Genomic DNA, 12,422 nt, shown 5'->3' on the forward strand with positions numbered 1-12,422 from the left:
AGCTTTTAGACATGAGCATTTGATCAGCACATTGGGTATGACAATAGGAAGCGCCAGTTTGAATCTGTGTGGTCCTAACTGGAATCTGACTAGGGACACAAAAATTGTTTTAAGAGAATTAACTACATTATGGAATGTGTGGTCCTGCTATTGAATGGCTTAACAGTTGAATTAAAGACTGCTGACTGTCAGGATACTTTAAATGAAAACGTCTTTTTGGAAGAGAAATAAATGTGATTTTTTGCAGTGTATATCTGTTCTCTTAGCCATGTTAATGCATCATAATCACTCTGGGATCTTCTTATAAAATTTTAATATGTTTTCTCCCACAAAATGGTTGACACTGGGCCTGCAATATTAGCGTGATCTTGTTTTAGTGCTTTCCTGTCCCCTTCCCAGAAACCATTTTAAGTCCCTTAAAATGAGTCATCCTAGACATAACGATGTGATGATGTCTTCTTAATCCATTGAGATACAGTGTCAGCAGTGTGAGTCACAGGCATCTTACGAGATATGTACCTTCTGTAGCAGAAATGATTGACCACATATACATTTGTTCGAGAGCTTGTTTCAAACTATTTGTAGCAATTATACAGCTCTAGCCAAAGTATCTAAATTGCAATGCTTTTGTAAGGTTTGTCATTTTATAGTCCTGTGCTACGAGCACTGGCAGACCCTCCTCCACACTCCTCATCAGGTGTGAAAGCTATCATTGCTATCCAAGAGCTGTTCATCAAAAACTTCAAAAAACAGGTTCTGGTACTGCTGTCTGCAGCAATAGAAAGATGAGTGTTTTTTTCCATTATCCTGAATGTTGGAGAAATGTGCGAATGTGCTTGCTGTTTTTGCTCAAAAATATCTTACAAGCACTGTACAAAAATAGATACAACTATCAGCTCTTGAATTTATATCATGAGAGTTTTTAAACTAAGGCACAAAGCCTTCATACATTACATTTTCTGCTTCTATTGCATTGCTCCATCATCAAAATTACAATCCCTGAGCATGACCAATCAGTAGTTTTATGTATAAGACTAACACTACTTTCTATAAAACTGTTGAAGTAACGCAAAATGCTGCTTACAAGTTGATCTCTACAAAAATGCGATCAGGTATTAGGGTTGCCACATTTTAAAATGCTCATAGTGGAACGTTCTTATATAAATTTCAGATTGCGGAGGACAGATTGCCATCTTCACATGAAAAAGAATTATCTTCATCTTATAACCAAATTAAGGACTCTGCGATATACAATGTTATTCTTTTATACTATTTTATATAATAGTAAAATGACTTAAATGTAGTATCAGAGATCAGTGACATTTAGAGAAAAGTTAGAAAATATATTTTTCTTGTAAAAATATCAAAACATTTGTCATTTTTCATGCCCCCCACTAGAAAGAACTGGCCAAATCAGGACTGCTCTGCAGAAAGAGAGACGGGTGTTAACTCTAGCAACTAGGTACACTAATACTGTTTCTCTTCCTCTCTGTAATAGGCAGTGAAAAACAGTTTCACAACACTCTTGCCTTTCTTTTAATAGCTGGTTTACTGATACCAGGAAGTATATGATTGTGGGTAACTGTAGTACCTGAGATGGAAAACTAAAAATGTCCTTGTATGTGGGTCATAGCATGCAGGTGGCGACAATTTCTTCTGCCAAAATATGTGAGAAGTTAAACATAAAAAAGTGCAAGGAAATAAAAGTCTTATAAAGTACAGGCAGGTTTCTGGTAACCAAATGATATTCATAGGTTTATAGGTGTGTACTAGGCTAATGGCCCTGGGGAAAAGAGCTTGAGTTAAATTGTAGGAGAGGATGGATAATTCCTTTAACTGAATGGCCTGTCAGCTAAATTAAATGGTGTTAAATGTCTGGACACGTTATAAAAAAGAGTTTATATCTTGTTTTGAAAGGGAAATACACAGTTTGGTAGTTAACATTCAAAAGAGATGAAAAAGAGTTATAAGTAGAGTGAAAGGTATGCATCTATGTATGCCATAAAGTACTGTGTATTTGCTTTATAGGCATAGTTAGTTTTTTAGCACAAAACTTTTATTATTGCTGTCATTATCATTTAAAGTTCCAGAGCTTGTGCAACCTTAGAATATTGCTAATTATATTTGTTTGCTTTCATGTATTAAAGAAATCCCATTTATTCTGACCTTTCAGTTTGTTCTAAACATGAATCATATTATCATTGTAACATATTACTTTGCTTTTATGTCTGTTTAATGATGTACTTAATATTTCATTCTTAGTATGTTAATTATATTATGTTTTTTCAAAGCTTAATTTATCTTTGTTACTTAATTAGTTTCCGAATATTCTTTGTAGATACTTAGGTAGACTTGGGTGTTGTTCACTACTTATTTGGGTGAATTGCTAGGTTAGTATTAAAACACTCATTCTGGTCTTACATATTGAAAGAATTCACCATTTTAGATGCATCTTGTACACACTTTTTAATAATTACCAAGAAACGGTAACTGTTTGAATTGTTGATACTCACAATGCCGAGTCCTAGAATGTCAAAAATGAATGACTGAAAAACAGGATTTACATAAATATATGCAAGATTGCCATTTCTTGAATGTTCTCTTTTCTCCAAAGTATGGTGACCTTGGAGTTGGTATATATAAATCCAGGTGTGTGTGTGTCTGGGGGGGGGTGCAGTTTGGGTGACCCCTGCAAAAAACAAGTTTAATGGAGAAAAGCAATGTTTGATAGTTGCTCTTCTCTTACATTTTCAGTCTTCATTCTTTGGCATTTCAGAACTTGGCATTCTGACTCCCGACATTTCAATAGGGTTCCCTGAAAAATATCCCTTTATGTATCCTGTGTGCAACTGAATGCGTATGATTATTCAGTCCTGTGAATCTGTATTAGTTAGACCAGTTCATCTTTGCATATTGTCTGTAACTAGCTGCTTCATTTCTGTTTTCTGTGTACCTTCCCTGTAACTAAGCCTGTAACTTTTCTGTTGATTTTTTTTATATTTATGTTTTTTGCCTCAGGTTAGCTAACTGAAGCTCTTGACAGTTCATAACATGATTAATAAATAATACAATATAATGAATATATTTTTATCAGATTTAATATACATACAAGATGTTTCACTTTGCAATTTTCTCTATGTCACACAATTCTTACTGTCAATCAAAATACATGCTTTGTTTCTTTGTTTATGTTGGTAAATGTAGGCACAGCTGTATAAAGTTACTTAAAGAACTGTGTGCATTTCACTAGTGTGTGTTGAAGTATGTTGTGAATGCCTATTTGATGATGGGTGGATAATATCTGTATTCATTTCAATATCTACAGTGACACTTGAACCACTTGCTCAGTGGCACATATGTAATTAGAACCAGTTAAGGATTTACAGTTATGTTTTTCTTTCTTGTTAGCAAGCAAGTTAATTAAACTCTAAGACTGACTATCAAATGTTTTCTTTGCCATTATTAGGTCACAGCAGTAAATAACACACTGAATAAAAAGTATTTATTATTCCTGTGTACATTAAATCAAGGTCAGTTGATCATGATCCAGACTTCCAGTTACTGGTGCAAGTCATGCATCTATCTTAGTGACTTAGCTAGGTAGACAGCTGGATAGTGTCTCACATGGATGTTCACCAAATGTACTGGCAAACTTGGTGCACTTATGTTATAGTACACCATTTGATACAATTATAGCTACAGACACAGACATATGATAAAATGCTGTGGTGAAATCTAGTACAAATTATTGCCTGTGCATCTCCTTGGCTACTATGTGCAAAGACCTTCTGATGTAATGCATTCTCTACTCCAGTCCCACTCATAAATACCATTTGGTGGTGGTAACCATGATGTAGGGCTGCCATTATATGCACTCAATCAATGTCCCTTCTCTCAGATTATTGGTGAAGTCTGCAGCTGTCATGTGGGAAGGATAAAAATGCATTCATATGTCCCCTGCATCTGCATATGGTTATTGAAATATTGCTGACTGTTTTCTAAAAATTATATATAACAAACTAAGTGGATAAGTATCAGTGTAATTACAAGCCTGATTTCTGACGTTTAGTATAATTCTTCTCAATAATTTTCTGTTCATTTCAGATTCAGAGTCCAATGTTGCACTCATTGCTGGGATTATTATTGCTGCTGCTGTTGCCATGATCCTTATTGCTGTAATCGCAGTGGTTATCTGGAAAAAGCAACAAAACGGTAAGGATGAGAAGATTCCAGTAAGATAAGATAAGAAAAGGGTAGCTGGGATACTAAAAATTAATGTTTACATTTAATGTTAAAGCATTCATTTATTTAACACTTTGTGGTTAGGATTGTACCATCAGAAGCAGTGAAATGTGAAGTTAATGTTTACAGACACCAAGGGCATGTCGTCTGTCCTTGTACAGATATATACCATGCAGTTTGAGGAAGACAAAACAGAACATGCTGATCAGAAGGACAAACATCATGCTGCCCTTTTGAACATTTTGTGGAACTCCTCAGTGACATAGATCTTGGTCAGTGGTTAGCTGTTTGTGGACTTGGGAAGTAGGATATGGGGGGTCTGCTTCAGAAGACTGAAAAACCAAAAGACTGAATGTAAAAATACTGAAAACTGAAAATTCTGAAAACATTTTAATGCAGGGGGCATGCCCTCCTGCACTCCTCACGCAGGAGTCTACATCTCCCATACCCCCTGCTACTTATATATACCAACTCCAAGATTGCACAACAGTGGAGAAGGGGCAAATTCCATCATTCAGTATTTTGAGTTTTCAGTCTTTTGGTTTCTCAGTCTTTGGAAGTAGACTCATGGGGGTGTGGAAATTCGCTCTACTCCTACTTTTCCATTAGCAGGCACAGTAGGCCAGCCTTGCATGGACGAGCAGTTTATACTAGTTTCAATAATTTTAAAATTAAAGTGTCTGTGTTTCTTTCTTAAAAGTATGCTAATGGTAAGTGTAGAGTATTTAAACAGAAAACCATGCAATAATATTTAAACAAAAATGAGGGAGTAAAAAGGGTAGTTAAACATTTATTTGCTTGTTTATTTGATTCTTTCATTGTTTTCAAAATGGAGACAATGATAAAACATATACATATATTTACTATAACAAAGATACAATATATTCATAGCACATATTTAAACTGAGTGCATCTTTGAAGTTAACTGTGAATGTGATCAGTAGAATCACAGAGTTGCAGGTGATAAAGTGAGGGATATATGCTAAGTATGAGACTGCAGGGTGTGGGAATATTCCCCCTCTTTCAAGGTGTAGCAATTTCAGTTAGTATGTAATAACAGAATAGTGGGAGGTAGATCATATATTTGGAACCATCTTTATATAACAGTATGTTTTAAGCCTTGGAAAGTATGAGACAGAGACATATTTAACATAAAAACAGATGAAATACATTGGTTTAATATTAGTTTCAACAAAACATATAACTTAGCAACAAAAATATAGAGGGGTATGATCAGGTCTCCAACTGTAACCTTGTTATTTTGTGTTTAAGACATGGATGTCAAGAAATTTACCTCAAGATAAAGCATGAGACATGAATCTTGGCATCATACCTCTCAACCTCTTAGTGCAAGAGATCTGGACAAAGCCAGACAAAATGGGGGAACAAAGGCCCAAAAGTAGGGACAGATTTTAATTATTGCTCTTATAAACTTAGCATGTTGGGCGGCCACGGTGGTGCAGTGGTTAGCATTGTCGCCTCACAGCAAGAGGTTCTCCAGTTTGATCTTCGGCTGGGGTGCCTTCTGTGCGGAGTCTGCATGTCCTCCCTGTGGTCGTGTGGGTTTCCTCCGGGTGCTCCGGTTTCCTCCCACATCCCAAAGACATGCTGCAGGTGGATTGGACACTCTAAATTGGCCCTAGGTGTGAGTGCATGTCTGTGTGTTCCTTCTGTGGAAGGTTGGGCACCGGGCTGGCAACTCGACACTGTAAAAAACTCCACTGCCAATCATGAGAGGACAGGTGATCCGCTGTGGTGGCCCCTAACCGGGAAAGGCCGAAAGAAGAAGGAGAAGAAGAAGAAGATAAACTTAGCACATTGCTGGAGTAACAGGGTTTGTTTTAACATATATTTTTTGAAGAATTTTAAGTCTGAAACTCAAATGTATGTCGATCCTTATATCATCCCAGTGATTTGCCAGAAAACCACAAATTTTATGAGGAACAGACCAAAAATATGAGCAATAAATCTGGACATTCTGTGAAAATCTGGACAGTTGAGAGGTATGTTAGCATCCATGTTGAGAACACATAATAATGGGATACGATCAGTGAGACCCAATCATAACTCTTTGTAGTGTATGGAGTCTTCTACTCCATGTACTACCTGTAACAAAAAAAAAATGAAAAAGCAATATGTTTTACTAGCTTTGAAAGCTAGTAAAGCACCTAGCAAGTGCTGTTGCGTAGACAGCAGGTAAGGGAAAAGACAGAGACAGTTTTTAAATACTGCCCTAATTTAAATAAGTTACTTACAGAGCAATGTCTATAAACTTCTGTAGTGGAGGAATGATATTCAGGGACTGAAAGAATATCCCTTCCCTTATACCTAGAGCTGGATCCAGCACTAGGCAACTTATGCAGTTACCTAGGGCCCAGTGGCTGGGGGGGGTGACTCTGGCCAGGGGGCTTCACACTTACTTTTGAATTAATTAAATTAAATTAAATTAATTAAACATTTATTAAACATTTCTTCTTTACTGTTTTGGTGGCATCTTCTCTTTTAAGAAGATGCACAAGCACTCTGCATCTGGCTTTAATATGACACATGCCAACACAGATGTAGTATAAACAAATTTCACCCTTGCATAAGAGAAATGCACTTAGAATTTAAACTTGTGGTAGCCATTATAGTAAGTTGTTTGTAAAGTTGCCCTATGTATGTATGAGTGAGTGTGTGTGTGTGTGTGTGTGTGTGTGTGTGTGTGTGTGTGTGTGTGTGTGTGTGTGTAAAATGTACTAGGCAGCTTAGTCAATTAACCTACTCAGGCTTAAACACTGTACCTTGGTTACAGGAGCCAAGAGCCAGAATCCTCTACACCAACTACCAGACTGTTCAAGGAATTATGAGTTTCAGTGTATCTTCAAAAAACTATGAGTTTTAGTGCATTTTCAAGAAATTGTGTGTTTCAAGGAGAAGTTTACTGCTGCTCATACTAAAACTATTTTCAATGTGCAACTGTTTTGTTTAGCAAATTGCAGTCAGTACTAGTACTATAGAATTTGAAAGCAGTGTTGGTAGCACAACAGGTAGCATACTTGCTTCAGTGTAGAAGGCTTTGGGTTCTACTCCCATACCATGTGGATGGATTGCTATTACTACGATGTACGTTAAAGGGGGATGGGGTGCTGCATTCCTGAGTGTGTCCTCCTTTGGATGAGATGCCTGATAATTATGAACTTGTTGGTCTGCCAGCCAGTTCCTATTACAATATTTCCAGCTTACCAACTTTTGTTAATGTAACACAAGCAATTCGTGGGGCACTGAATTTGTAGATGGAACACTAAAATGTAATGTTTCCCAGTAGCAACCTCTTCATTAGTTACACATCTCTTTAATGTGGAATTATTCAGATGACTTTTATTTCTGCAGTGATTGTGCATATTGATGATATTGGTGGATCTGAGTGGCTTTTTATAGTTGAAATGCTCTGAAATGGGCAGATTTGTCATTATTAATTCATACATTGTGATTCATTGCTTACTGGAAAAATATTCAAAACTACAAATTTAAAACACATTCTAATAACTGGTGCTGTATTATACAAGGAATATAATTTAATACAATCAGGAAGGTGAATCAAAGAACACATGCATGTTTGCATGGCCCTACAAATGTGTGCAAGGAGCCTTTGGTTTGAAAATCGCCCAGAGGTAAACTTAACCCACCACTGGCTAGATGCATTTTTTTTTGAATATAGTTATCAATGTCATTTCAATGAATGTGAGTTTCAAGGGAAGAAAAGTTTACTGTTCATGCTAAGTCTGTTTTCACTGTGAAACAATATTGTTTGTTTAGCAAAACGCTATCAGTGTTTGTGCTATAAAATTTGAAATAAAAGTTTTAAATTAAATCCAATTATCAGTAATCATTGTAGAAGTAAAGAAGACAATAGTATGGCAGGCTTGAACAGTCTTTATTGTAACTGGGGAGAAATAGCCAAGTTATGGGACACTGAAATGGCTTTGGGAGGTGCCCAGATCCATTACCCTGCCTAGGAACCCATTTGACCATGATCCAGCTCTGCTTATACCCAATCATCACAGCATTTAGAGTTAAATACACTATTACAGACTAGTGTCACACCACAGTAATACATAACAGGTTTATCTTTTTTTTCCAATTTTGGAGCGTAACTACAGTGCTCCATGCACTATAAAATAATTATATCAACTGCAGAAAAAAATATTACACATATAATTCTGAATCAACCCCTCCCTTGCGTAACAGTTAATGTTAATATTTTCAAAAATCATTGATTTCATAAGCAGTTTTCACCAAGCCTGTAATGGAAATTTAAATGAAATCCCTTAATTCTGAAAACTAAGGATTATGCATTTAGTGGATGTTGATTAAAAAAATTGTTTTTCATATGCTGCTTAGATCCAAGAATTCAGTTATGTCACGTGTCTTCAGTCTGTCCATCTTCCAGCCAGCCATAACTACATTTTTTCTATTTTTTTGCACATGGGGTCAGGATGTCACATCAACATTGACAATCATCTACAGCCAGTGTTCACACTGACAGCTAACTAGCCTTGACACTGTTATTCTTTCATATCACACACACACATACATGCACTTGCACCACCCTATAACATGTATTTGGGAATGGTGGAGTAAACCAGAACACTTGGAAAAAAAACATGCAAACACAGGGAGGACATGAAGACTCCACAAAGAAGGCGCCCCAGGTGAGAATCAAAATGGTGAACCTCTAGCTGTGAAGGAACAAAGCTACCTACTGCAAAATTGTTTCACTTCATGCATCTTCTATGACCATGAAGAAATGATAGAACAGCCCACCAAGCTTGCAGCCAGAAGCCTTTGAAGTTACATCTGTGCCAACATTGTTTTTTTACTGTTGTTGCACCAGCATTATCAATAATCCAATATGCCTGATGAAGAATACTTTATTATATAACACGGTTTCTCTCAGATCTTAAAGACTTCATTATTTATTTGCTGTTTGTTAACCAGGTGAGTGAACTGCTCAAAAGACCATTTTCAGTCATAACCCGAGCCTATAGGGCAGATACATAAATTTCAAAATACAGTTATATAATTGTACACCTTTACATTCAATTAAATACAATTATAGAATTGCTCAATATTATATATCAATTAATCCACTTTGTGACATACAGGGATAAAGCTGTAACTACCAAGGTTTGATTAACAGCTTGGACAACTGGCAAAGTGGCAGGGAAGGGACGGGCCTGCCCATCCTGGATGGGACAGTACTTTGATACACTCCCTAAGAGGAGCCATGGTCCAAAGAGGGAAGCTGCCCTCAGATGCAGTCACAGAGCATGGGGGGAGGAGAAAGGGAGAGGGCAGGGTATAAAATACCCCCCCCCCCCAGATGGAAGCACAGATGATACAAGCCCCCAGAATGCTCTTAGGATCCACAAGTGATGCCAGCAATATTGCTGAAGTTGGGGGGGGGGGAGTAGAAGGGTGGCTGGTAGATCCACCATGGGCATGGGCACTGCAAGCTGGGCTGGTAAACTTGAGGTCAAAAGGAGAGCAAAAACAATTATACATCGATTGAATACAGTAATACAATATCAGGACAGTCACTTTGTGAGGTGCAGTGTGTTTCTGATACACCAGCAAAATATAGTTGAGGAACTTGCACTGACATAAAGATAAGGAGCTAACAAGTATCACATGTACATCCAAATGCAATGTACATCCAAATGCAAAGTCTAAGGTAATTATTTCTGTCTAGAAAATGGATGTGATGCTAGACATATAATATATACATTATTTGCACTAGATCAGAGAGTGGATTTCATATCAGAGTTCAAAGCAGACTATGAGTATTGTAACAGGAGTGAAACAACATCAGTGGTAACCCATATTCTAGCTTTATGATAACTACATTTATTCCATTCTTCTGTATTGATGAACCCTTGGAATTCTGAGCTCCACATGTCAGTCAAATTATGGTTAAACTGAAACTAATTATATCACTCCTTTACTATTAATTCTGCATTGGTTTCTCACTGAACTGACTGAGCTACCTGACAAAATAAAGGTAACTGATACCAGGGAAATGGAACATTCAATTTTGCTTCTACATTTTTAGAATCAAAAATGAAAGGTTAAAAAAGAATTATTGTAAACCCATACATTTAATGAATCATAATGGGTTGAAAACCATAGCAACTACCAGAAAATAACCCACCTAACAATATTAGTCATTATAATTCATTCAAAGCTGGATGAAAAGCCATATTTTTTGTGCCTTGCACTTTATATCCTAGAAATTTTGGATCTGATTTGATTGGTCAAGACTTTTGAAAAATCTTTGCCCCCATATGAATCTCCAGAAGACAGTTCAAACATTCTGAAACAAAGTGTTGCTTGGTATCGACATGCAATTAATAATCAAAAAGACCTGGCTAGGCATAAGTTTGGTTATGGAAGTCTATCTGATGGTGTAGGTAAATATTGCCATTTTTGCCCCATTTGGATAATCCAATTAAAATCCAACCTTGCTTGATTGTGTCTGCTGACTAATGCCATTCTAAAAATGCTACTGATTTAAATATTTTAGCATCTTGTATCCCACAATTTAAAAGGATTTCAATATTGGTTTTACCAGTATTAACCATACATCCTGCTATATATCTTGAATTCTGTGTACTAACTGCTGATTTTGCATCGTGGTATGTTGCTCTGACTGTAGTAATACCCAATAGAACCAAGATGCTGTCCTCCAAAACAGGAAGTTAGTCTGGTGGTCCCCTGCCATACACAAACTCAACAACAGAACAAATAAACTGATGTGGAATAAGGTGCAGTCCCAAGACTGGAGCAAGTCCCTTATCAGGCTCAACAAAAAGTTGAGATCACTCATAAAATCCTCTAAAGCTAACTATGAAAACAGAATTGCAGCAGATAGTAAAGACAAACACAAGGCCTTGTATAGTTATGTAAATAATCTCCACGCCAATACCCAGATGTGCTCTGAGCTACTGCATAATGGTACCTCCTATACTGACCCAACAGATATTGCCAATATACTGTCCGACAGATTCAGTGCCAAGCTTACCCCCGCCAAGGACCAATCACAATACCAACAGATTGCCAGATATCCAGTATTACTGCTGCACAGGTTAAAATAGCACTGTCCAAGGCCAGAAATACATCTCCTATGGGACCTGACAATATCTCTGGCTGTGTTCTACATGAACTACAGAGTTACCTGGCACCACAACTGTGTGCTCTGTTCAATCACAGCCACACCTCAGGCTTTGTCCCTACCAAATGGCGCACTGCTACAATCATCCCTCTCCACAAAGGAGGAGCAACTACAGACCATGGGAACTATAACCCCATTAGCCTGACACGTCTGATATGCAAAGCTATGGAACGCATCATCATGGACCTAATAAACAAGGATATAGGGAATCCCCAAACTCTGGATCCCACACAGTTTGGTTTTGTGGAGGGTAAATCATGCCCTGCTCAACCTGGTCAACTTCTTTGAGTCAGTCACCAGAGCTGTGGATGATGTCAATGTGGTCCTACAGCCTACCTTGATCTGGCCAAGGCCTTTTATACCATTCCCCACTCTTGAGTCATAGAAAACCTACTAATGTAGGCATGAACCCCTATATCACTAGGTGGGTTGCAGACTGTCTCACAGATAGAACCCATGGTGTGAAAGTAGCTGACTCCAAGTCAGACTGCTGACCAGTCACGAGTGGGGTCCCACAGTGTTCAGTCCTGGGTCCTCTCCTGTTTGGTATCTACTTCTCTGAAGTCCAGGCCATCACAAAGGTACTCTGGTTGACAAAGTTCACAGATGATTGCATGTTGGAAGCTATTATTAGCTACCCAAGTGATGTTGACCTCCAGCAGAAAGGCCTCACTGAGACCAACGTATGCTGTCAGAAGCATGGCCTGAAGCTCAATGGCCAAATATGTGTCAGCATCCCCTTTGGGAAAAACTCACTTGCCATAAATTACCACATCGATGGTAGTCCACTGAACACAGAAGGCATTATAAGAGATCTGTGAACACAGGTTGACAGCAACCTCTCTTTTGACCACCACATTGCCACTGTGGTCAGACAGTCCTTCTGTGTGGCACATCTGATTAGTAATGGTTTTGCATCCAGGAAGTAGGGGGTCGTTGTCTCCCTCTACTCTTCCCTCATTAGGCC

At 37.7% G+C, this 12,422-nt stretch overlaps 1 protein-coding gene across 1 annotated transcript in view; it reads left to right on the forward strand.

Moving 5' to 3' along the window:
• The window catches only part of LOC122811453 (major histocompatibility complex class I-related gene protein-like), a 522,120-nt gene that overhangs the window by 373,764 nt on the left and 135,934 nt on the right, over positions 1-12,422 (forward strand). The window contains exon 5 of the mRNA XM_044083305.1: positions 4,105-4,212. Within this exon, the coding sequence (XP_043939240.1) occupies positions 4,105-4,212 (108 nt within the window). The remainder of the gene's footprint in view (positions 1-4,104; positions 4,213-12,422) is intronic.

Source organism: Protopterus annectens, chromosome 9.part0 (assembly GCF_019279795.1).
Source record: "Protopterus annectens isolate FY-2018-M chromosome 9.part0, PAN1.0, whole genome shotgun sequence".
Lineage (NCBI taxonomy): Eukaryota > Metazoa > Chordata > Ceratodontiformes > Protopteridae > Protopterus > Protopterus annectens.